The sequence below is a fragment of the Canis aureus genome, chromosome 5 (genome assembly GCF_053574225.1).
Source record: "Canis aureus isolate CA01 chromosome 5, VMU_Caureus_v.1.0, whole genome shotgun sequence".
NCBI classification, from domain to species: Eukaryota; Metazoa; Chordata; class Mammalia; order Carnivora; family Canidae; genus Canis; species Canis aureus.
In genome coordinates, this window is record NC_135615.1 from 48132783 (window position 1) to 48159732 (window position 26950).

A 26950-nucleotide genomic window follows, 5' to 3' on the forward strand; every position below is an offset into this window, starting at 1 on the left:
GGCTACTTGAGCAACAAGGGACAGATTCTTCCCAGTAATTTCCATCTCCTGGATTTTGCCTCAGGAAGAAAGCCCCATGAGTGTGTGTGGAGAAGCAGATGTGTGCACCACCAGTGATGGACTCCACCGAGCATGGAGGTGCATGGGTTCACAGCCCCTTTCAAGAAGCCGGCAGCCTCTAGGACAGCAGTCAGCCTCTAGCCACTGCTATCTTTCACATTTTGTCATGATACTTCCAGCACATCGGTGAGAACACGGTGGGTGGTGGAGCCAGGTCAATTCTACCAGAAGACGCAGGACTCCTCTAGCAAGCAACCGTTGTCCAAGGACTCCCCAGCAGCCTGGTCAAGACTTTCTCAGAAATGCAGCCTGTGGTCTTTCCCAGAGGTCAGACTGCATTAGAGTGACTGCCCACCCAACCCTTTGCTCTCTTCTCCTTTATGCATTCCAGGTGCACCCCAACCCTAGCATTAATTTCATTTCACATCCAGCCCCACTGTGGCAACTTTTTCTCTGCTCAGAGAGCTTGAACGAACAGACCCAGGCCTGCCTCACCCCAAACCCTGTGTGTTTGTTACAGTCCTTCCATTATGACTTCATATTATACTTAACTACAGCTCACTTGATGTGGGAAAAGAATGAGCCATTCTAATTCAGGAATAGGTGGGGTAATTATTGTTTAACTCCTTCCCAGTAAAAAGGGAACTCCTCACTTACTAACCTTTGAACTTCTTTCTCAATGAATACTAGGCATTGTGCTGGGTTTGGGGGACACAGATAAGGCAAATTCTTTCACAGCCTTATCCTCCACCACTCCCTGTGCAATCACACCCAACAAGTTTCTACATTCTCCAAGCTCACTTATGATGACTGACTGCTTTCACATGCATTTCCCTCCACCTTGACTGACCTCTCTTCCATCCTTGCCTGGCAAACACCCACTGATACATCAAGACTGAACCCAAGTGTCACCTCTGGACCAAAGTATTCTCTGACTTACACTAGCAGAGTTGATTCCTCAGCCCTCCTACAGCACAACCTAATCATGGCATCTGTGACAATGAATTAGAATTTATCTGTCCTCCTCACTAAACTGGAAGTCTTTGAAGCGTGAGTCATGCATCCAAAATGTTTAACACTGTAGCTGGCATATAATAGGGGCTCCCTGATACCTGAGAAGGGAAAAGGAGACAAAATGAGGAAGACTGCGAGAAGCAGCATACCTGAGAATCTAATTCACAAGGATCTTAACAATGCTAAGAAGCCAGAAAGTGAGTACTAATCAAGTGAAATGCTGACTGGACACTGGATATATAAAAATTCTGAGACAGACTATGCTTTCTGACACTCCCACAGAACACCTATCTAGCCTCTCCCACGTCTAGTTGGCAAGCTTATCAAATTCAGAGAGTGGTATGCCTTACCTTCCCAGCTTTCACAAGTCTTTTCTTACAGCCTACATCTCAAGGAAAATCCCCAATCTTCTCAGGATTTACAGCGTGCGGTTAATTGAGAAAATCTGTTTGCTGCCTCTGTGATCCTTGTTATTTTGTGTCAAAGTAAACAGTATTTAAGAACTACTCCTGTTCAATCTACCTTCTCTGGACGCAAGAGCTTCCTCTTCTTCTTAGGGGAGCTCAGTGAGCTATGTCCCCAGATTTTTCTGGATTCTCAATTCATGAAGCTCCATTACCTATTAATGATCATCGCTAGGCATCATGAATTCATAGGAAAGAAACATGGGTAAGGATTAAAGAAAAAAAAACTCTTAAAAGAAAAGATAGACAGCAATCTCTTGGACATCAGCCACAGCAACATATTTATGGATATGTCTCCGCAGGCAAGGGAAACCAAAGCAGAAAATAAACTATTGAGACTACATCAAACTACAAAGCTTTTGCACAGCAAAGGAAACCATCAACAGAACAAAAAAAAAAAAACCTCAGTGAGTGGCCTTTTTGTTATACATCAAATGATACATCTGATAAGGGGTTAATACCTAGAATATATAAAGAATTTCTATAACTCAACAGCAAAAAACAAATAATCCAATTTAAAATGAGAAGACCTGATTAGACATTTTTCCAAAGATACATCAGTGGCCAACACATGGAAAGATGCTCAACATCACTAATCATCAGGGAAATGCAAATCAAAACCATGAGATACCACTTCACACCTATCAGAATGGCTAGAATCAAAAGATAAGAAATATCAAGTGTTGGCAAGAATGTGGAGAAAAGGGAGCCCTCGTGCAGTGTTGGTGGGAATGTAAGGTGGTGCAGCCACTGTGGAAATCAGTATGACAGTATCTCAAAAAATTAAAAATAGAAATACCATACAACCCAATAATTCCGCTTCAGGATATTCAGCTGAAGAAAACAAAAACACTAACTGAAAAGATATATGCACCCCTATGTTTACAGCAGCATTATTTACAATAGCCAAGACACGGAAGCAATGCAAGTGTCCATCAACAGACGAACAGATAAAAAGAAGATGGGAGGTAGACAGAGAGATAGATAGATATAAAGAATGGAATGTTACCAGCCATAAAAAAGAATGCAATCTTGTCATTTACAACAACATGAATGGATCTAGAGGGTATTAATGCTAATTGAATTAAATCAGAGAAATACCATATGATTTCATGTATATATGGAACCTAAAAACAAAACAAATGAACAACAACAAAAATAGACTCATAAATACAAAGAACAAACCAGGGCTTGCCAGAGGGGAGAGGGTAGATAAATGGGTAAATACATAAAAGAGATTAAGAGGTACAAAATTCCAGTTATAAAATAAGTAAGTCATGATGATAAAAAGTACAACATAGGAAATATAATGAATAATACTGTGACAACTTTGTAGAGTGACAGGTGGTAACTACACTAATCATGGTTAAGGATTTTGTAATATATATTAACTGTTGAATCATTATGTTGGTCACCTGAAACTAGCCTAACAATGTATGTCATATTATGTAATTAAAAATAAATTTTAAAAATTAAGGTTTCTCCACAACTAGGTATTTAAGAAATTGCACCAAATTTATTATCCCTGTGACTTCCTGACCTACAACTTGTCCAACCAGGCCAGTCTCCTCTCCTTTCCCAGTAAAGCCCACTGAGGCATCCTGACCGAGAGCTTCTGTCTTGCTAGACTTGTCACCTGAAATATCCTCTCCCTTCCCAACCCTTCTCATTATCCAGATCCTACATCTCAAGTCCTTCTCAGGACTCAGGTTGAAATCCTCCACCTCCTGCTCCATGAGGCCTCAAAACACTCCAGTCCACACCAAGTGGGCCACCAAAAAAATTCCTGCACTCGCCAGGCAGACAGCATAATCACAGTACGGTCTGGTATAATGTAGGGGAATGGTGGGAGGTACGGCAAATGCAGTGGACTTGCCCCATCTGAAGATTTTCAGGTTCATAATTTTTTAAGACACTGTGTTAGAGCTCTTAATATTAGGAGCCTCTGGGGAAAGGAACTGGGTAGCTAGAAAAGAGAAGAGGAAAGGAAACCTTTCATTGCATATACTTTTATACTTTGTAAAGTTTAAAGTATCTTCACAAAATACCAAATTGAAAAATAAAAATGAGATGGGAAAAAATTTTCATGACTAAAAATACTATGCCACTCAAAACAGATGTATCAACCCAAGGACTGTCAGTGCAGCACCTCTAATTTATTATTTGTTCCAGTTCATTTGGGTTAATTAATTAAATAACGCCTTGGTTCTGCTACTTATCTTCTTCATAAATATATACTCTATCTCTCAAGAGAATGCCAAGTTAAGGAGGAAAAGAATCATGTCATGTTTCTTTTTTATCTCTTTCACTGTCTCAGATTGAAAACACATGTGAAAAGTACTCAATATTTGGAATCATAAACATTTAGAATTTTAAAAGTCCTTAAAGATCTAGGCCACCCTGTCATTTTATAGATGAAAAACTGATGCCTATAAAGACTAAGAAATATATCCAGCTATCACAGGACAACAACCCAGGACATGATGAAAAGAATAAAAACAAAAGAAAAAACAAAAGCACATACACAATTTTGAGTTTACTGTAAAAGTATAAAGGATGCCCACTAGAGGGAGCCAATAGTCCATTAACTTGAAGGTGAGGGTCCTCAAACTGTTTCCTTCAAAAGGATAAGGAAAACTTTTTCCCAGGGCCACAGAATGACTTAAGAGCCACATACCTAAACAATGTAAATTCAAATTTCTTTCACCAGAGGTACAAACAGATTTTCAAATCTCCAGCATTAAAAAAATATTTTTAACATACAGTAAAATTGGCTTTTTTTTTTTGGTACACAAGTCTATCAATTTTAATGTATGTTTTCATTTATACAACCACCACAATCAAGAAACAAAACAGTTCCATTATTCCCCAAACCTCCTCCTCTGACTTTACAGTCACCCCACCCTACCCACCTACCTACCATCCACCCTGTGCACACAATGGCATTCCATCATATAGACGTAAAAATATTTATCCATTCACCAATGGAAGGACATCTGGTTTGTCTTTAGCTACTGGCAATTATTAATACAGTTGTTATAAATATTCATGTACAAGTTTTTGGGTGAAAACAGGTTTTCATTTTTCTCAAGACTGGGAATACTGAGTCAAATGGTAAATATATGGTCAACTCTAAAAGAATATGCCAAACTGCTTTCCAAAGTGACAACCCAAGCTTCCTGCCTAGAAGAGATATTTCCAATTGCTCTCCATCCTCTCTAGCTCTTGACATTATCAGTATTTTTATTATTTTAGCCAATCCAATTGACACACAGTTGTATCTTATCATGGTTTTAATTTGCATTTCTCTAGTGCTAATCTTGTTAAACATCTTTTCAAGTGCTCAGTAGCTATCCAAGTATTCTGTTCATTTTTTAATTGAGCTGTCTTCTTAATGCTTAGTTTTGTATATTCTTGACAGCAGTCCACTGTCATGAATGTTGTTTTCAAATATTCTCTCCCCATCTGTACCTTGTCTTCTCATCCTCTTAACAGTGTCTTTCACAGAGGAAAGGTTTTAATTTTGATGAAGTTCAAGTTATTATGTTTGTTCTTTTATGAATCATGCTTTTGGTGTCATGTCTAAGAACTCTTTGCCTAACTCCAGCACGTAAAGATTTTTGCTATTTCTCTCAAATTTTTATAGTCTTACATTTAAATCTTTGAATCAACCTTTGCATAAAGTATGCAGTTTATATTTGAGATTCTTTTTTTTTTTTTTTTTTTTTTTTGCATACAGAGGATATATATCCAATTGTTCTAACACCATTTGCTGAAAAGACTATTCTTTTTCCTGTAAATGTTATACCTCTATCAAAACTCAACCGGGAAGCCGGGGTGGCTCAGTGGCTGAGCCTCTCCCTTTGGCTCAGGTCGTGATCCTGGGGTCCTGGGATCAAATCCCAAATCAGGCACCACAGGGAGCCTGCTTCTCCCTCTGCCTATGTCTCTGCCTCTCTCTAAGTGTGTCTCTCATGAATAAATAAATAAAATCTTAAAAAGATAAAAACAAAAAAACTCAACTGGCCATATTTGTTTCTGGACCACCAATTCTGTGCCAGTCTAAGCGTCTATCTCTTTACCAACACTACAGTCTCCATTATTGTGGCTTTATGTAGAAATCTTAAAACTGGGCAGCATGCTTCTTGCTTTTTAAATTAAGAATGTGAAAGTAGCATTCAGTAAGGCTGACAATATCTACATAACAAATTCTAGTTTCAAATTAAAATTAATATTTTGGAAATAGGACAGAAAGAAAGCAAATATGAGGGAAAGAACGCAAAGAGGGAAACGAAGAGAAAAAAGTAAAAAGTAGGAACATGAGATACACAAGAGGTAGAAACACAGAAAGAAAAAGAAGGAAATAGAAAAAGGAACAGGGAGAGGAAGGAAAATAAAAAGAAATGTTCTCTACATATCGGATCTCAACCCCTAAACCTAAGCAAGTGAACTGAAACACCTTCCAATTACTACTATTCACCAGAGCTAGCTAATGAGAGCGGTTCAAGGCTACATAACTCCCCAGACCGGGAACCCCATCCTCCTAAAGATCTACAGTAGGCCAAACACTTTCCTCATTATATCATCCAAAACAAGCAATTATCATAAAAGCCACTTCAATTTTTATGTAACCCATTACAATAGGTTTGTTTTTTTAAAAAGATTTATTTACTTATTTATGATAGACATAGAGAGAGAGGCAGAGACACAGGCAGAGGGAGAAGCAGGCTCCATGCCGGGAGCCCGACGCGGGACTCGATCCCAGGACTCCAGGATCCCACCCTGGGCCAAAGGCAGGCGCCAAACCGCTGAGCCACCCAGGGATCCCCTACAATAGGTTTAAATAGGTTTAAATACTTCTATATAACTGCCTGCTCACATACATAAAGGGACAGATTTGATGGTCAGCCTGGAATTTCCTTAACTAGAACATTCCTGGGTACTAGGTTGAGATGTTTCTCTTTTTTTAAAGATTTTATTTATTTATTCATGAGAGACACAAAGAGGGAGAGGCAGACTTAGGTAGAGGGAGAAGCAGGCTCCATGCAGGGAGCCTGATGTGGGACCCGATCCCGGGACTCCACCAGGATCACACACTGGGCTGAAGGCAGACACTTAACTGCTGAGCCACCCAGGCATCCCATGGTTGAGATGTTTCAAAGAGAAAAGCATCTGGTTCTCTTTGGAGGAAATATCCACCCTGTCCAGCTCCCTGGGTTGCCATGAAGATCAAATGAGATCATGGAAGGGAAACTGCTTCATAAACTGAAACGTCTTTTACAAATATATATAACTGCCTCTCCTTATCAGAAGTGTAGGGCCAGGAAACTTTGTTCGACGCAGATGACAGCAGCTGGCTCAACCATGTAGACCTTTTAGTGAAATCTACTACAAGAGTTTTCAGTAGCAGCAAATTCAGAACTCTTTCCAGACACTGGCATTAGAAACAGGAAGGACGTGGTTCAGGTGGTTCAGTAACTAGTTCTAGGCACTTCTCTGCAACATCTCTGATTTACGGACATTTAGATATTAGGATCTTTCCTTTCTTAAATACTAAAATTCACTCTATTATCTATACTTATCTCTTTGATTCTTGAGGGAAAAAAAATCACAGTTAACAAATGTAAATGTAGTCACAGAAGAAACATGACACACAGTCTTCTAAAACTAGAAATAAGATTGGACACGTTCCAAAATAAAAGCTTAGCTCATAATTTGTTACAAAATTCTCCAACATATGCTGTGTGTGTGTGTGTGTGTGTGTGTGTGTGTGTGTGTCTATTTTCTATCTTTAAAAAATGTTCTAAGAGCCTTTGGTATTTCATGTAACTTTCTCTAACTCACAGACCCAAGAAACCACCCACCCCCTGCTATATTTATAAGTGCTTTGGTTGATTATGTTTACCTTACTTCCTTTATTTGACAACTTCCTTGAACACAGTCCTGATCATTTCATGTATTACCTAGGACTTAAAATAATTTAGGAATTCTATAAACATTCAAACACATGTTGGCCAGGCCAAATATTTCTTGTTTATTATTGTGTGTTAACTCATTCAATCACTGATTTATTTAATTAATTAAGTCAACCTCGTGTGAAGGAAATGGAGGTGATCTAGCACACCATAAGAACACAGGCGTCAGACACAGGCATCTCAATTCCAATCCTGACTCTTCTACTACCAGCGGAGAGACTTTGGAGAAGTTAATAACTTTGGCCTTATTAACTTCCTAATCTTTAAAACCAGGATAACACACTGTATCAACCGATGTTGCATTAAATGACAATAATGTGACAAAAGAGCACATCACTGGTCCTTGAATATGTTAGTTCCTTACCTGCAGCAAGAGCACTTGGCTTCCCATTCCAGCCTCCTTGATACTACTTATAAAGGCCCCCCATTCATAAAGCTTGATATTTAGAAGCATGTTCCCTACTCTTCCCAGAGCCCTGGCACACAGCTGTGAGGATCCTGAGAACCAGTCCCGAAGCTGCATGCGTCCAACAGCTGCCTCCATGCTCATTAGCTCATTCTCCATTCAAGGCACATGCTCCTTAAAAATGATTCTACATATCTAAATAGAGTTCATCCCAGATTAATCTAAGAAATTAGCAAACATTGGTAGTTAACTCATAGAACTGCTACCCAGGAAAATGGAAAGCTCTGAGTTTTCAGATAGCAAACAATGGAAGAAAATATGATTATGATTCACAGGTATTAGGAATATAAAGGGAAAAATATTATTTAATGGACAAATGTAATGTGCTTGTGCACCTGATGTTTTAAAGGGGGACACACGATGAAGTCTTCATAGTGACACGAAGCATGCTCGGACAGTCAGTGCTGGATGGTCGGCTCCTACAACATGCTCCGATTTTACTCTCCTGAGGACTCTGGAAGCCTCCTGGGGCACAATGGATATTACCCCACTTAAGGTCACAATAGAACAGATTGGAAATTACTCATCCAGAGAATCTTTTAGAAGTGTTCTAGCTAAGTTGTGATGGGGTACAAGCAATTACAGTTTCCCAAGAGAAATAATCACTTACGAATTCCCAATGAAGCATGGCATGCAGAACCAGGGCTAGAGTTTCCACTGCCTGACGCTAACAAGCACTACGGTCTCAGAATAAGCTAAGATCACCCAAGATCCTAATTAAAAGTTGGATGAGCAAGCCAGCCAGAAATAACTGCCAAATGGAGAGACAACTAATTACCCCGATGACAATCCTTATATCTGGAAGCCAGATATTGTCAATGAAATTCTATAAAGAAGTCCGAAGCTGGGGATCCCTGGGTTGCTCAGCGGTTTAGCGCCTGCCTTTGGTCCAGGGTGTGGTCCTGGGATCTGGGATCGAGTTCCGCATCGGGCTCCAAGCATGAAGCCTGCTTCTCCCTCTGCCTGTGTCTCTGCCTCTCTCTCTCTATGTCTATCATGAATAAATAAATAAAATCTTTAAAAAAAAAAAAAAAAAGAAGTCCGAAGCTAAACATGCAGCAATGTCTGGTCTTAGCCTTGGTGCTGGTGGCCACCCTCACATTGCCCTGCAACCTTTTGCAGCAGCTAGTCCACAAAGGACTCAAAAAAATAGTTCGGGTAGGAATAGATGGTTTTCTCTGCTCAAAACCATGGGTTTTAGTGGCCCCAAACTGCCTTACTAAATGTGTTGTAAGAACATTCCTCATTTTTCTTTTTCTTTCTCTTTTTTAAGATTTTATTTATTTATTCATGAGAGATACAGAGAAAGAGGCAGAGACACAGGCAGAGGGAGAATCAGGCTCCCTGTGGAGAGCACGATGTGGGACTCAATCCCAGGACCTCAGGATCAAGCCCTCGGCCAAAGGCAGATGCTCAACTACTGAGCCACCCAGACATCCCTCATTTTTCTTTCAGAAGAAAAGAAAGCAAATGTTAAGGGTCCATATTCTCCACGTCTTCTTTTAATCCCCCCTGCTTCTCAGCCCTCTGGTGGGCCTCTCTGTCGATAACCGCACACTCCTCTTTTCAGGACAGTGCAGCTTCATTCCTCTTTAATATTGTCCCAGTCCCTGAAGCTTAGGGAGGTCCCCTCTACCTCCAGCAATGAAACAGCCTAACATGTAGGGAAAAGGAAAGTCTAAGCAGAAAAACGTGAATTCTTTCCTTGGATGATCAGGTGGTAAATGTCCAATCACAAAATATCACTAAAACATGAACAGAAACATTTGGAGAAAAGCAGACATACATGCCTGGGGTTCATCAGGGACATCAGAGAATTCTAGTACAGCTCTTCATACAGGCCCTGAGATCCGCTTAAAGATCAGACCCATTCGGCCACTGACTCCCGAATACACCCCTTCTCACTGCTAGAAAGGCCCAACCCAGAGCTGCCCTTTCACCCTCTGAGATCTTCGAGAAGTACTGGAGCCATCCTGGCCGGTGTGCACAAGGCAAGGGCACGCTCTACAGACCCCAGACCATTGCAATAGGCTTTACTGTAACCACACATGGAGTTCCTCACTCAACAAATCCCAAGTAGGAGCATCACACCACTGGACAAGAGAGAGTCTTCCATGTGAGGAAGTTTCCAGAGACTGGCCAGATGCAGTCTCCCTCCCCAAATTCCCACCCCCCTCGAGTTTACTCGTCACCGTTACCTATACAAGTGACGATTGTCTTCAAAATCTTCCTGACCCCATTTTCCCTTGATGTCTTCAATAACATGATTCTTGAGGAATTTTTTCAGCAGCTGGACCGTCTGTTTGCGGGTCACCTCGGGGCCAAAGTTCTGACTGCATCTCAGCAACTCATGCAGCCAATCCACGGCCTCTGCCGCTGTGAAGCAACGATCATAACTCTTGAAACGACAGCGATGTTTCCGTAAGGGCATCCTGGTGCGGAAAAGCTCCACCGTTTCATTCCACTGGGGAGGAAAGGGAGAAGGACATTCAGGAATGAACGGGTTTTTTTTAAAGGTTATTACATCCCAAATATTTAAAACAACGAATGCATTTCTTCCAATGAAAAGACTGCCTCGGTGACAGACCTTTGAATTTTTTTTAAATTAGTTCCATGCCCAGCGTGGAGCCCAAGGTGGGGCATGAACTTGAGACCCTGAGGTTAAGACCTGAGCTAAGATCAAGAGTTGTTTGCTAAACCAATGGGGCCACGCAGGTGCCCCAAGCCTTGATAATCTTTTATTTACAACCTTCTCACTCAAAATTAAAAAAATAACTTTTAAAAATGTATTCTACTCATTCATTCAGTGAGTATTTAAGGAGATTTTACCATCAAGTTGTTCCATTATGTGAACTTAATGGATTCTTACATTATTAAGAAACAAATGATCAAAACCATGGGTAAAACTGAGCCCAGTGCTGTGTAATTCACTTCTTGAAGCCCTATGTTTATTATGATTTCACCTCATTCAGCAAATATGTACTGTTTATTACATGAAAAGCATTATAAGGAGAAAAAGAGAGATGTACAAGACATAGTGTCTGATGTCAAAACATGTTTTAAAATTCTGCAAAATATTTTCCTATTTAAAAAAAATAAAACTAGACATCCACCCCTTCATCAGCCTTCCCTAGATTAAATGAAATGTTCACATATGGTATCCTTCCTACATAATTACACCAGCATCTTTTTTGGACCCTAGGCTTCCTGCCAGCCCTCCTAAAAATCCTGGAAACTCATGGTCTTATGCTCATAAACCATTCTCCCCTTCTCCCACTCTTCTCTTTCAGGTGATCATTGCACAATCTTTACTTTTCACTTCTCTTCCTACTGATATCAGAAAATCTTTTTCTAACAATTCCAGTTCTGATCTTGGTATATTCTTTGTGTTTTTTTCCCCCTTCTGGCTCCTTGTTTTCCCTTCTGATCAGGCCTTTTCTTCCAGGTTTCTCTTCATCCCTCCTCCTGCCCAGCCTCCTCTGCAACTATTATCCACTTCTCTTCTACACAACACCAGAGGCTTGCAGGACCAAAGCCACATGTGTGCAAGCACGCAACCTGGCCATGGGGCACAGTGCCCAACACATGGAAGGGATTCAACAAGCAAATGCTTAATTGGTCTTTCACTTTCTCTACTTTCTTGAACTACCTTCTAACTTGATGCGATTTAATTACACTCTGATTCTGAATCATGTCTTTCTCCTAGCCAAATTCAAATATCGTTTTGCCTTATGTATATACTAATCTTTCTACTTCATTTGACACTGCTCTATGCCATTCTCCAAATTAAGTTGGTCCAGATTTAAACAGTTTTTAACATCTTAAAAACACAAAAGAAACAAGGCAAGCCACTGCAGGATAACATTTAACTAGAATTTCTAAAACAAGAGAACAAAAAACTTAAATCAAGAAGGAATAGACAAAAAAAAAAAAAAAAAAGGAATAGACAAGGGCAGCAGGGTGGCTCTTGCGCCACCTTCAGCCCAGGGCCTGATCCTGGAGAACTGGGATTGAGTCCAGGCTCCCAGCGTGGAGCCTGCTTCTCCCTCTGCCTGTGTGTCTGCCTCTCTCCCTCTGCATCTCTCATGAATAAATAGATCAAATCTTAAAAAAAAAAAAAAAAAAAAAAAAAAGGAACAAAAACTTCTATAGGAAAAAAATGGAAAATGACTTGAACAGGCATTTCACAAAAAAAGATCCTCAAATTTACCATAATATATGCAAAAATATTCAACCTTATTAGTTAGAAATGAAATGCTAAAGAAATCCACAATGCAATACCACTACATGCCTACAAATGGCTCTAATGAAAAAGACAGGCAACACTAAATGCTGGTGAGAATGGGGAGCAACTGGAAATCTCATACATTGCTGGAGGGATCAGAAATCAGTACAAGCGCTTTGGAAAACAGGCTGGCAACCTCTACAAAAGGTCATGATCTCAGGGTCCTGAGTGAACCCGAAGTTGGGCTCCACGCTCAGCTGCTTGGGATTCTCTTTCTCCCTCTGCCCCTACCCCATTCATGCTTGCTCACTCTCTCTCTCTCCAACTCTCTCCAAAAAAAAAAAAAAAAAAAAGTGACTTATTTATGCAATGGAATACTGCATAGTAGCAATAAAAATGAACTACTGCCACATGCATTAACATAAATGAGTATCAAAAATAAATTGTAATCTTGATATAACAAGGCCAGAAGAAAAGTAAAAACTATATAATTCCATGGGGCTCCTGGGTGGCTGTATGATTCCACTTACATAAAGTTAAAAAGCAGGCAAAACTAATCCACGGTATTAGGAATCCTAACAGTGGTTAGTTTGTACAGAGGTCAAGACCGAGAAAGGCAAGGGCTACCTATGGAGTCTTAGGCATGTTGCATCTCTAGATATGGGTGTCAGTTACATGGGGGTGCTCACATGAAAACTCGCTAAGTTGTACTCATTTCATTATACCACCTCTACCTATAAACACAGTTTTAAACCATCTCCATGTGTTTTTAACCATTGTTGTTTTAATCTCTGCTGACACATACCCTTCATGTTAGTCCTGATCAAGCATGTTAGGAGTGGGGAAGTAGAGTTAATAAAAAAGATTTTCAGGGTCACCTGGGTGGCTCAGTAGTTGAGCATCTGCCTTTGGCTCAGGTCATGATCCCAGTGTTCTGGGATCAAGTCCTGAGTCAGGCCCCCTGGGAGAACTTGCTTCTCCCTCTGCCTATGTCTCTGCCTCTCTCTCTCTGTGTCTCATGAATAAATTTTAAAAATCTTAAAAAAAAATTTTTTTCATACATTTTACGTTGACTGAATTACCATAATCATTATTAGTTAAACTTAATGCACAGTACTTTACACACTACCTAGTAAAGATAATGAAGACAAGGGTCCTTGGGATCCAATATTTCAAAACAGAAGTAAATATGCCTATTAATTAACTCCCAACTAGTGAGTAGTTCCTTTATTTAATTAGGTAAGTAATATACATTGTAACAAATTAAATGCAGAAGCAAACATAAAAGAGCCTGCCCTGTCTCTCCCCAATCTCACATACCTATTAAACATATACACACACATATAGAATTTTTCCCTTTTTTAGATATGTGTTATTATTACTATTGTTGTTTGCTTCCTTTTTTAAAAAATGAGATCAAGGGACTCCCGGGTGGCTCAGTGGTTGAGCTTCTGCCTTTAACTCAGGTCATGATCCCAGAGTCCTGGGATCAAGTCCCACATCGGACTCCCCTCAAGGGAGCCTGCTTCTCCCTCTGCCTGTGTCTCTGCTTCTCTGTGTCCTCATGAATAAAAAAATAAAATCTTAAAAAAAAGAAGAAGAAATGAGATCAATTCTATTGTACACATTACCCAACTTATTTTTGCACAGAACACACCACAGATGTCTTTCTGTGTCAATACCTGTAGATCTAGCCCATTCTTATGAATGAATAAATTCCATAATTTACTCAACCATTTTCTAACTTATGGGCATGTATCTGTTTCTACTTTGTGGTCTTAAAATATTACTCTAAAAGCCTAAAGGACCATGGGGCACCTTGTGACTCAGTCGGTTAAGTATTTGACTCTTGATTTCACCTCAGGTCATGATCTTAGAGTCCTGAGACCAAGCCCCACCTCAAGTGGGGTCAGGCTCCATGCTCTGCATGGAGTTGGCTTGTCCTTGTCCGTCTCCCTTTTCCCTGCTTGCACACACATGTGTGTGTGTATGTGTGTCTCTCTCAAAATAAATACATAAATAACCTAAAGGACCAAAGCTTTTATTTTTGATAGAATGGATTTCTAAAGATTATCAGCATATTTAAATCAGATATAACAATTCACAGTCCCACCAGCAATATAAGAGCATGCTGCTTTATCACTGGCCATCACCAGACACTTATCATTCTCATTTCTGCCAATCTGTAGTCAAGAAATGATTATCTCTATATTTTGTTTGCATGTTCCTAAATTCATCTTCAGTAATTCTCATTTATTCATCTGAGACGTGATATTTTTCTATTGGGTTGTCTCTCCCTTTTTTTAATCAATTTTTTTTAATGTTTAAATCTAGCATTTAAGTCAAAATGCATAGAAGTCAGGAAAGTTACTCTATTTTGCTCAGTTCAGCATCCCCACAACTGAGGACAGTGCCTGTCATATGGTATAATGTGTCTCCTAAAAGTGTACTGAGTGAATAAATACGGAATATCAATCCTTTTAAAAATATATTAGAAATATTTTCTCCTGGCTTATCAATTTGTTTAGGTGGTCTCTAGTTATATGAAGATTTTGTTGATAATGATGATGTTTATGAAACAAATATATCTTTATTTTCTTTATAGCTTCACACTTTCCTCCTTTAAGGGAAGGAAGCTGGAGATTTCCACATCGAGAGGTATTAAAAATATTTGTCAAAGTTTTCTTTTAATATTTTATAGGGATTTTTTAAAAATATTTGAATCTTCAACTAGAATTTTTTATGGTGGGAGGAGGACATCTCTAACTTTATTTTATTCCAAATGGAGAGCCAATTATGTCACCCTTTTATCAATGAATTGAAATATTGTTACCTTATATAGTATCTTTCTTGATTCTGTTCTAAACTCTCCTTTTTATCCCACTGAGCTGTTTCCATCTTCCTAAGCAATACTACAACATTATGATTATAGTCAGTTAATACTAAGTTCAAATCTCTGATAGTCAAGGTCATCTACAATCTCTTTTGAATTCTCATACTTTTCCTCTTCAGTATGAACTTCTCATTCAATGCATTCTACACACAGAAAAAAAATCTATTATGATTGGGTTTTCACTGATCCTGCTGATAGCTGATTTTCATTTCACAATAGATATTTTCTACTAAGACATCTTTATCAAAGCTCATATCTCTTAAAATATTTATAAAATGAGTTTTCTATTTATTTCTGTTGATGTTTTTTATTTCTGTTGATTATTAATGGCATTTATCATTATGGATTATATTTACTTGATCCATAAAACAATTTACAATTCTAAAACATAGTCTCTGTTTCCACATATTTCCAAAAATAGTTATGTTGTTATTTGGCTACTATGTCAAGAAAGAAGAATTACATTACTTGTAAAATAATTCAAAATTCTAAGTCATACTTAGAAGGAAAATATTGTATGCCAACAAAGAACAAGACAGAGCTTGAGAAAGTGATTTTTTTTCCCACAACATATTATTTGAATAGACTTTTTTTTTAAGATTTTATTTATTTGAGATAAATACAGCACAAGCTGGGAGTAAAGGGAGAAGGAGGCTCTACGCTGAGCCAGGAGGCCAAGGCAGACATTTAACCGAGTCACCCAGGTGCCCCTGAAGAGATAATCTTTATAGCAAAGGGAACAAACACAATTGTTTGTGATTTAAAAACGTTTTTGTTGTTGTTTTACTTACCTATCCCTTAAACTAGGGATCTGAAATAAGGAATCATGAAATTGTTTTTACTTCACATCACGAGACAAAATACAGCACTGAGTGTTGAAATGTGCTTCCCGTTCTTTTCTCCAGGATATTTATTCCATTTCCTTCCTTCTTAGTACCAAAATATTTTGACAATGGTCCTATAATGATATAGCACCTGGCCTGGTAGCAGAGACAACCAAACTCTACATCTAGCTGTACTTGCTACAGACGCTGGAGCAAGACAAACCTCATTAAGCCAGTTCACCCCTTTAGGCCTCAAGAAACTGAACTAGACAATCGTTCATGTCCATTCTAGTTCTCAGATTCAATGACAGTTCTAAGTGTTTTAAAGTTTACCACTTACATCAGATGGTATAGGTAACTCAGAATTAAGTTCAAAGAATCGGTAGATTAAAGCAGTTTTTATAAAAGCAATTTCCCTTCCCATTCCTCCATTAAAATGATGAACTACAGTTGACCCTTGAGCAGGTGTTGAAACCACATAGCTCCACTTTATATGCAGATTTTTGTTGATAAATACAGCACAGTGGGGACCCCTGGGCAGCTCAGCGGTTTAGTTAGCGCTTCCCTTCAGCCCAGGGCGTGGTCCTGGAGACCCGGGATGGAGTCCCACATCAGGCTCCTGCATGAAGCCTACTTCTCCCTCGGCCTGTGTCTCCTCTGCCTCTCGCTCTGTGTCTCTCATGAATAAATAAAATCTTAAAAAAAAAAAAAAATACAGCACCATACTGTCAACATATTTTCTCTGCCTTACAATTTTCCTAATAGCATTGTTTCCTCTAGCTTGTTATAAGAATACAGTATATAATACAACATACAAATTATGTGATAATTGTTTATGTTATCAGTAAGGCTTGCAGCGAAGAGTAAGCTGTTTGTAGTTAAGCTCTGGGGGAGTCAAAAAGTTATACATGGATTTTTCAGCTGCGCATGGGTGGGCACTCCTAAACCCCCCATTGTTCAAGGGCCAACTGTATTTATATGTGGGTTACAAAAGTGAAAGCTATTTCAGTGAAGATGCGTGAGTTGCTAATCAACTTCCATATTCACCATCTAATGACTTAGAGTCTGCCATTTGATTTCTGGCATAAAAACTCACCTAGACAAAAAAAAACAAAAACAAAAACAACTCACCTAGTCCATAAAATGTTATTTGCAGATAAGACTTTGGTACTTTAGAAAATGGAGCTGTACATATTTTGAAAAAGTAAGGAGTCATGAAAGGAGGAAGTAAAGGCCTGCTCTTTATATGCTAATAGATTTTCCCAAGCTTTTTCTGAAGACTGGGTTGAGGGTGATGTTGGGACAAGGGGGAAATGATAAGTGGGGAGAGGGAGATGGAAAGGTGAGCTGGGGAAGATAAGAAAAGAGAGGACTAATCACAAACTTTGTGATTTACCTGGGAAAAGTTTTAAGGCACAACTGAATTATGCTCTGGGAAACATTTATAAATTTTATAATGAGGTTAGAGCATCTACAATGATGACAGGTCTCACTGATAAAGCAGGAAGTTTCACTTTTTGAAAAGAATTTCCTATTGTTTTCTGTGCTTTCAAAAATCTTAGTTTAAGATCAAGGGTCACAAACAGAATAAATCTGACAACTGAACCCACTACCTAGGAAATTCTGGTAAAATTGAGGAGCTTTCGTTAATTATTCACATAATTAAATTTCCTGCTTAACTTGATGAGTCTTGGCCAAACTTGACTTGAGTATCACTTCTTGAGGGCTGATGGCTTCGGGAAGACAAAGAACACGTTTCTGTATAAATTCCTCTGATAAGGGGCACCTGGGTGGCTCAGTCAGTCAAGCATTTGCCTTCCACTCAGGTCATGATCCCAGGACCCTGGGATGGAGCCTGGACTGGGCTCCCTGCTCAGCAAGGTCTGCTTCTCCCTCTCCCTCTGTGTCTCTATCTTCCCCTGCTTGTGTGCATGCTCTCTCTCTCAAATAAAATCTTAAAAAAAACAAACAAAAAAAAAACCTCCTTTGATGAAATCTTAACATGAATCAGAATGAAGCAGTTATTATATAGGTATTATGCATCTATGAAAAGTAGTGATTCATACAATCCAGTGAATCAGATTAAAAACCATTCCGATTATGGTGTAACTTTTTTTAGTTTAAAGCAAGAAGGATGAGAACTAGTTACCCCAAGATCCTGAGCTGCTGTTTCCCTTGCATAAGTGGTGTGAATTTGGGAGAGAGGGATGTGTTTTTTCCCTCCACAAAGGAGAGCTACGTTTTTGAAAGTCCCTGATGAAGCAAATCGCTCTATCATCCCTCAAGACGGACCTACCAACAGCCCTGATACCAGATGGTTTCAAACGATAGAAGCACCTGTGAAGTGGAAGTAGATATGAAGACACTATTGTTTAAAAAGCCCCTCTATTTGTTCCCTGTCAGCACCATCTTAGAGCTTGCCCAAAGGAAAAGCTAAATTTATATTTGCCCAGTTGTGTTTTGTTTTTTTTTTTTTTAATGAATGAATCCTTCTGAGTGCCTGTGCTACGTAGATGGTTTTGCAAAGAGGAGTGCAGTAACTCCTCCCACCTCGTTCCTATCTTTTCCTGGATGTCCGTTAGGGTGCACAGAACACCTTCCCAAATGGGAGGTGGCCAGAGGTGGTAACAGACCCAGGAGCCAGGTCCCTTCCTCCCAAATTACCAGCAGGCGTCCACAGAAAAGCCTCTAGGAACCTGCGAGTGGTCACTGGCATTGCCAAACCGTCACCACGTAACTCCTCTACAGCGACCCTCTGAAACAGCAAATCACTGGAATGACCGGCTCCAGGTCGCAAAGAAATCCACTGCGCCTCAGAACCCTGAAGAGCCCAGCTCCCAGGGGAGAGCGCAGCACCTGGGCCCCGGGGTCTGTCCGGACTCTTTCACAACCTCCCTGGGCTTAACCGCTGGGTTAGGAAGCGGGGACAGAACCGGGACCGCCCGGGCCGGAAGGGCGGCCAGGCCCCCCCACTGCTGGGCTGCGGTAGGAGGAGGGCACCTCGGGGTCACCACCGTGGCCCTCGGGACGGAGGCAGCACGCCCTGCCTGGCGGGGGGCGGGGTGGAGGGGGCAGGGGGGGAGGGGGGAGCCCTGAGGTTACGGCCTGGGGCTTTCCGCTCCCGGCGGCCGGCGTTCGCTACCAGAGGACAAAGGGGGCGGGGGTGGGGGCGGGGGTGGGGGTCGGGGCGGGGGCGGGGGTGGGGCGGGGGCGGGACGGGGTGGGGGTGGGGTGGGGTCACCCTGACTTCCGGGCGCTTTAAATCGGAAGGCATCCCTCGCTGCCCAGAACCAGGCCGACGTCTGGGGGACGAAGCTGCCCGCACCCACGACGTGCCGAGCTCCAGACCCGGCAGCCCTTCTCGTGCATCGTGCAGACAACGGGCCGCCCTGGGCGACGCAGGTCGCGCCTCCAAACCCGGGCCCCGCGGGGGGCGAGCGCGGCCCAGTTCGCCTTGGCCCAGGCCCCGCGCGCCCACTCACCAGCTTGGTGGCCCGGTACGGCCCGGGGCCCACGAGGCGGTGCTCCATGGCCGGTACCCGCGGCGGCGGCGGCGGCGGCCGCCCCAGCGCCGAGCCCCGCGCCGCAGTTTGAATCGCGAGCCCGAGCGCTGCGGGCGCTGATTGGGCGGCGCGGCGGCACGTGACGGGGCCCGGCGGGCGGGGCGGGGCCCGGTGGGCGGGGCGGGGCCCGGCGGGCGGGGCGGGGCCCGGCGGGCGGGGCGGGGCCCGGCGGGCGGGGCGGGGCCCGGCGGCCTCTCCGAGGGGGCGACCCTGAAGCTTGGGGGCGGGCCCTGGGCTCCCGGGAGTGCCCCACGCAGCTGCACAGGAGCCCCGATTCAGCGTCCCTCCCTTTTTTGTCCTTTCGGTAGAGTCCTCCACCTCTTGAATTCTGTGTTTTATGGCAGCCTGACAACTTCTGTGCTTTGCCATGGCGCTAGGTCTGTTTTACTGCTCAGGATTTTCCTCCTGGGAACCGCTGGTCTGATTTGCTGTTGTTACAAGGGATAAATGAGGTCTACACCTGCAACTCGAGTTCAGAGTTCAAATTTGAGGCGGGGGGAGGGGGAGGCTTGCTATTTGGTCACCTCAGTGAATACCCAGGATAAGCTATCATCATAGAAACCTGGGTCAGGGGCGCCTGGGTGGCTCAGTGAAGTGGCTACCTTTTGCTGGGGTCATGATAGCAGGGACTTGGGGGCTGCTTCTCCCTCTGCCTCTGCTGTCTTGGCCCCTTCCCACCCACCCCCCAGCTCTGCAAGCTCCCCCTCTTTCTCTCTCTCTCTCTCAGATAAATGAAGTCTTTTTAAATATCTGGGTAGAAGACCAGACTCCCAACTTCATAACACCCCTCCTATTTAACTGCATTTTAGAAAGCCCCCTCCCCAAATTCTGAAATGACAGGTATGTATTACTTTTTCAATCAGAAAAAGCAGTAAAGACAATATAAAGATAATTTGTGCCTTCAACGAATGAATCCTTTTTCAAAAGATTCCAATGGGGCACAAGAGGAAGAAGAAAATGACTTCAGAACCTTTTCCATCTGGGGCCTGTCACCACCAGCCACGACTGTGGAACCGGGATTTGAAACAAAACGCCAGGCCTTGCTTCCTGAGCATTTTCTCAAGAGTCCATCGTGAGATACAGACAAGATAATTCCTTTTACTGGAAAATGGTATCTCCAAATGATCTACACATCTGAGGCCACCGTCTTCGCGAATGTACTTTAAATTTGGCTGCTGATAAGCTACCAGTCTTTCAGCATCACATAAAAATGATTGGGAAATTTCTGTGCACATTCTTCTCAACCATGTTTAAGTGCAAGGCCAACAGGATCCTGTAGAAGCTTTGACTCAGCCTCAGAACATCTTTATAAGGTATTGAGTACTGGCAATTTCACCATCACCAGCTGACTTGCCACTGACATTAGGAAATGCCCAGCTGTGGAGCAAAAAGCAGCATAGGCATCAAGTGTATTATGGGGTTGGAAATTGTGTTTCTCAATCACTGAGTAGGGAGTGGTTGGGAGCAAGGCCTTCACTGCCAAGAGAGTTCCTGACTGTCACATTCAATCCTTCTACTGCCTGAAAGGTCTCCCAGCCAGTTGGATGGGTCGTTTTGAAAGAACTCCTCTGCTGAAACCCACATCACTGACTGCTTACGTTGGACTTTGGCCATTTAGATTGTACTGCAACTGCATTCAGCTGTGTTCCTTGGCATTGAAGTCATGAAGACAGTCCATGTGCTGAGGTTCTTAAAAGTTGTAAAATCCTGTGACTTGAGTTCCAGAGCTATTGGTCTGTATTATCACTGCTCTACTGGGAAATGTTCCTCTCCCCCCCCCCCCCGCCCCAAAACTATATTAATACTCTTTACTAATAGGGGCATCATATTCTTTGGAGATACGGTCAATGAAGAAAGGCTAAAGATATTTGGAAAATGTAACACCATGCTATTTCATCGAAATTGTTAACTCATTTTTATTTCAGCATTTAAAAAATAAATACCGCAAAAAATAGAGATTTACATGCATTCATTCACTTATTCGATATGCATGAGTTCCTACAATGTGCTGGGCACTGTTCCAGTCACTGGAATATTATTTCAGGAGAAAAGACAAAGTCCCTGTTCCCAGAAGCTGACATCCTAGTAGGGGGAGGAGGCAGCAAGCCAACTATACACATAAAAATATATATAATTTATCAGGCAGTAATTGAGTGTCAGAAAGAAAACTAGAAGAAGAAAAAGGAGAGGATGGTGGAGACAGGGATGTTATTTTGGCTCAGGTGGCCAGGGAAATTTGAGCAAACAATCTGAGTCAAATAAAGGAGTAGCTGTCTAGGGGAAGACCTTCTAAGCTGATGGAATAATGGCCCATGTTAAAGTCTGACGTGAACACATGATTGTCACATCTGGGGAACATGGAAAGGAGGCCTGTGTTCGCTGGAGTAGAGTGAGTGAAAGGGGTGGGGGGGATGGGTTTGGACACAAAGAGAAGAGCTCTTTAGGTCACATTATGGGTCAAGGGATTTGGCTTTTACTCCAAATTGGTTGAAAATGTTTTAGAAAGTTTTGAGAGCGTGTCAAGATCTCAATAGGTTTTTTTAAAGTACCGCTCTGGCCACTGTGTGGGTAATGGACTGGAATGGGGGTAGGTGTGGAGTGAAAGCAGGAAAACCAGTTCAGAAGCTTGAAATACCCTAGGAGAAAACAATAAACGTGGTTGATACACGGCTTGGCACATAGTGCCTTTCAGCAAGTACTTGTTGAAAGAATAAATGGATGAGCAAGTAAAACTAAGCTTTATAAGTTATTTATCTCCTAAAGATCAATTCATTCTGTCTCTAAGTGTATGTCTTACATGCATAGACTCTGCACTATAATAGCTAACATTTATATTTTCAATATAACCTATACAATTTGCTACTGAACCTACTATTCTGTTTTGTCTTTTTTTAAAAACAATTATTCATACCGGCTCCTCCCTTTTGAGTCTGAGGAAACACAATCCATACGTGATGTCTTGTGTTAAAATCACACACACACATACCCCGCTCTTGCCACTTCACAGTCAAACCATTACAGTTCAAAGTTAGCATAATAAAAGCTTTGCCAAGGATATAGCTGACTGGATTCTCATATTTGGGTATAGGTTTATTTTCTCCCACATCCTGACAGTGCCTCTTTGTTGCCATAGCTAAGTATAATACTTTATTTCTAGGAAAGCCATTGGATGACAAAAAGAAAAAAAAATTAACTAACATTGGTCTGGCCAAGGAATATCAGATCAATTCAGAGAAGAAGATCGTGGAGACAGGAAAGCCATTTAGAAGATCATTGAATGAACGCAGAGCTGAAAATCCAGGAGCAGCAGAGCATTATGAACACAGCTATGAAAGCTTGGGCAAGACTCTTCTCCTGTGTGTCAGTTTTTAATTAAAGAAAAAAAAAGGAAATAGGAGCACCTGGGTGGCTCAGTCAGCTAAGCATCTGCCCTTGGCTTAGGTCATGATCCCAGGGTCCTGAGATGGAGCCCCACATTGGGCTTCCTGCTCTGTGGGGAGCCTGCTTCTCCTTCTCCCTCTGCCTACTGCTTCCCCTGCTTGTGCTTGCTCTCTCTTTCTCTCTGTCAATTAAAGAAATAAAATCTTGAAAAAAACAGAAAATGGTATCTGCTTCATAGGGCTATTGAAAGACTTATTTAAGAAAATACATGCAGATTTCTTAGAATTCTACTTCCCTTGTGCAGGTGAGCAGAATTCCAAGGTAGTGACCATGATTCCCAGGCCGATTGTACATACTCCTCTTCCTATTTTTTTCTGTCAAACATGACCTCAGGTACTGCAGCAAAGAGAATTTGCCTATGATATTAAGGTTCCAAATCAACTGACCTTGGTATAGGGAGATTATCTAGATGAGCCTGAGTTAATCACATGAGCCCTTTAAGAAGAGAGTTTTCTCCAGTTGGTTGCAGAAGTCAGAGATTCGAAGTGGAACTGAATTCTTTACCGTGAATGAACATGGAAGCAGATTTTTTTCCCCCAGAGCTTCCGCTGGGGAACTTAGCCTGGTGGAGGTCTTGATTTTAGGCTTCTGACATCTGAACAGAGAGCACAGCCACCCCACTCCAGCCTTCTGACCTACTGAACTGTAAGCTAATAGATCAGTATCATTTTTGGGAGGGTTTTAAAAAGATTTTCTTTATTTATTCATGAGAGACACAGAGAGAGAGGCAGAAACAGACAGAGAGAGAAGCAGGCTCCTCACAGGGAGCCCAATATGGGACTCGAACCCTATACCCAAGATCACACCTTGAGCCAAAGGCAGATGCTCAACTGCTGAGCCACCCAGGCGTCCCTATCAATATTGTTTTTAATCATTCAATGTATTGTAATTTTTATATGACAATAGATAACTGATATATCTTGTATACACAAGCTTTCAATAAATGCACTACATGTAGCACATGGTAGGAGAGGGGATAGTAGAAATGTCAGTACTTAATGAATGGTTAGCTATAAGGATGAGAGAGAGGAAAAAGCCAAATGTGCCTCTAAATGTCACCTAGAAGACTGGCAGAAAGACTGGACCATCAGCCACCAGTGAAACAGGATTTATCTGGGTAAGCAAGAAGGAACAAAGAGAAGAGATTTGACTCTTCATAAGAATCACCACAGTAGCTTGCTTAAAATTCAGTTTTATGGGGATGCCTCGGTGGCTCAGTCAGTTGGGCATCTGCCTTGGGCTCAGGTCTTGATCCTGGGTTCCTGGGATTGAGCCCCCTGAGTCAGGCTCCATGCTCAGCAGGGAGCCTGCTTCTCCCTCTCCCTCTGCCTGCCACTCCCCCTGCTTGTGCTCTCTCTGACAAATAAATGAATAAAATCTAAAAAATAAAATAAAATAAAATTCAGTTGTATGGATTCTATCCACAGAGGTACCTACAGGTATCTATATTCCATAGGGTTGTTTTTATGGTTTGACTCCTTACCAGTGACTCCAGAATCCATGACTTGCCCAGATTTCTAATTTTGATGAGACAAAACCTTAAAACTCCCACCCTCGAGGCTGATATGCAAGAGTGTGTCATTCTGCTTGGAGGTGAGCCCGGGCAACCACCAGGATTCTCCCCACCCCCAATACGCCCTTGACATTCTCTACTCTTCATGTTTATGCACGTTACGGGGAAAATACTAGCATTTGAGGATTCACCTGAGTCATCGGACCTGTTCCTCCTAGACACCAAAGGCTTTGCAAGAGAAGTTGGGGTTTGGAGGTGCAGCATTTGACTGGCAGTGAAACATCCAAATAGAGATGACTTGTGGTTGAAAATATTAGATCAAAAGGGCAGGGGAGACAGAAGTGGGTGAGCTGGAGCCCTAGAGGTATGTGAGGACTGTGAGGAATAAAAAAATAGAGAGCAAACAGATGGTGGCTTCTCCACTATCCCATATCAGCCCTTTGAACTTACAACTCTGACTGACCTGTCTCTCTGGCCCTCAATCCCGCTGCTTCATCCCTGAATCTAGGCTTCCCTACCCACTCCTGCCACTTCACTTACCATATGTCCCCAGCCTGCCCTGAGCTGGTGACACCTTGATTAGGAGCTGGCCCCATTCTTGGTTCCCTCTCTGTAAGGCTTAAGCTCTGGACATCCTTCAGAGACCTTCTCTTCCATTTTACTGCCAAAGGCACCAGAGTCCAACATTAGCCTCAGCAGAATTACAGATCAATGCATGTTACTGAACTTTTGGGTAACTCCCAAATAGCCGAATAATAAACTCCAGTATCAGCAGATAAACTGTCTTGACCCATAGAACCTAAGCTCACTTTTAAGAAAAATCTACAGGGGCACCTGTAGCTCAGTAGTTGAGTGTCTGCCTTTGGCTCAGGTCTTGATCCCAGGGTCCTGGAATTGAGTCCTGCATCGGGCTCCCCGCAGGGAACCTGCTTCTCCCTCTGCCTGTGTCTCTGCCTCTCTTCGTGTGTCTCTCATGAATAAACAAATAGAATCTTGAAGAAAGAATAAGAAGAAAGAAGAAGAAGAAGAAGAAGAAGAAGAAGAAGAAGAAGAAGAAGAAAGAAAGAAAGAAAGAAAGAAAGAAAGAAAGAAAGAAAGAAAGAAAGAAAGAAAGAAAGAAAGAAAGAAAGAAAGAAAGAAAGAAAGAAAGAAAGAAAAAGGAAGGAAGGAAGGAAGGAAGGAAGGAAGGAAGGAAGGAAGGAAGGAAGGAAGGAGAAAAATCTTCAAACCAGGATGACATCATCTGCATTTTTAAAAGATTCATCGCAAATAGCCTGTGAAATAGCAAATTTAGTTAATACAGCCAAAAAGAACTCAGTTTAAAAAAAAAAAAAGTAGAGGAAGGGGGAAAATGTGCCGAACTTTCAGGAAACACTACTGCCGGGTCTCACTGCCACACACCTGTAAGCAGGGGCAGGGCTTGCCCCCCCAAGGTAAGATCTTTAATGGGGTATTTCCTACAGCAGCAGCAGAGGGTCCTGAAAGCCAAGGCCCTTGCACCACAGACAAACACAGGAGCCCAGAGAGTGAGGAGCGGGCCAGGGGAGCCCTGCTCAGCCAGAGCAGGGGTGAAGCGGGAGGGCGTGGCGGGAGCTGCTGAGGAACAAGGGAGGCCTGTGAGTTGGGGTTGGGGCCGGCTGTCCATGCCCGCTGAGCTATCTGGAAGGGCTTACAAAGGCAACAATGGTTATTGTGTCTGCCTACAACACTGCCGCTCTTCTTCTCTTTCAGAGTTAAGAAACTGAAACTAGCTGGGATATATATTTTTAAAAACCATTTTAAGCATTTGCCCCTGCCAACAATGATTATTTTCTATTTCATATTTTTCTCTTGTTCATTCCCAACACAGATGCCTTTCTCCTTCCTTCCTTCCTTCCTTCCTTCCTTCCTTCCTTCCTTCCTTCCTTCCTTCCTTCCTTCTCTCTCTTAACTTTTCATTGGTTGTAACCTATATAGACAAAAGCGCACCCATGATCTGGAGAGGGTTTGAGGAATTTTCACAAAGGGAACCCTTGCAACCAGCACTCCAATCAAGAAACCAAACAGGGACAGCTCCTGAGCAGACATTCTTACACCTGCTCTGGTCTCCGCACCCCAAGAATAACTGTCATGAGTCTTTGGCTATATAAGAAAAAAAAAAGTAACAAGGCGTTTACCCCACACCAAAGAGGGAACATGAGCCAAGTCACATACTAGGAATTTAGTCCATGTATAAGGTAACCCAAGCACCAGCTGTGAAAGTGGAGAGGGAAGGGATCAAAGGATTTCATTTAGTGGATAAAACACAGCATTCAGGGGCACCTGGGTGGGCCACTTGGTTAAGTGTCTGCCTTCGGCTCAGGGTCCTGGGATAGAGTCCTACGTTGGGTTCCCTGCTGAGCTGAGAGCCTACTTCTCCCTCTCCCTGCTGCCCACCCGTCACTTGTGTACTCTCCCTCAAAAAAAAAAAAAATAATAATAATAATAAATAAAATCTTAAAAAAACAAAAACAAAAAAACCCCGCAGCACTCA

At 42.0% G+C, this 26950-nt stretch overlaps 1 protein-coding gene and 1 long non-coding RNA gene across 2 annotated transcripts in view; one reads left to right on the forward strand and one right to left on the reverse strand.

Moving 5' to 3' along the window:
* Positions 1-19523, reverse strand: part of DEPDC1B (DEP domain containing 1B) — an 82684-nt gene extending 63161 nt beyond the window's left edge. The window contains exons 1-2 of the mRNA XM_077897923.1: positions 19404-19523; positions 10178-10443 (exon numbers count right to left, since the gene is read on the reverse strand). Coding sequence (XP_077754049.1) covers positions 10178-10443; positions 19404-19451 — 314 coding nt within the window. The 5' untranslated portion in view covers positions 19452-19523. The remainder of the gene's footprint in view (positions 1-10177; positions 10444-19403) is intronic.
* Positions 19524-19675: 152 nt separating this feature from the next.
* On the forward strand, positions 19676-21442 carry LOC144314133 (uncharacterized). The gene is made up of 3 exons (XR_013379821.1): positions 19676-19861; positions 20212-20324; positions 20412-21442. It is a non-coding gene; the product is annotated as an uncharacterized LOC144314133 (long non-coding RNA).
* Positions 21443-26950: the final 5508 nt, after the last annotated feature.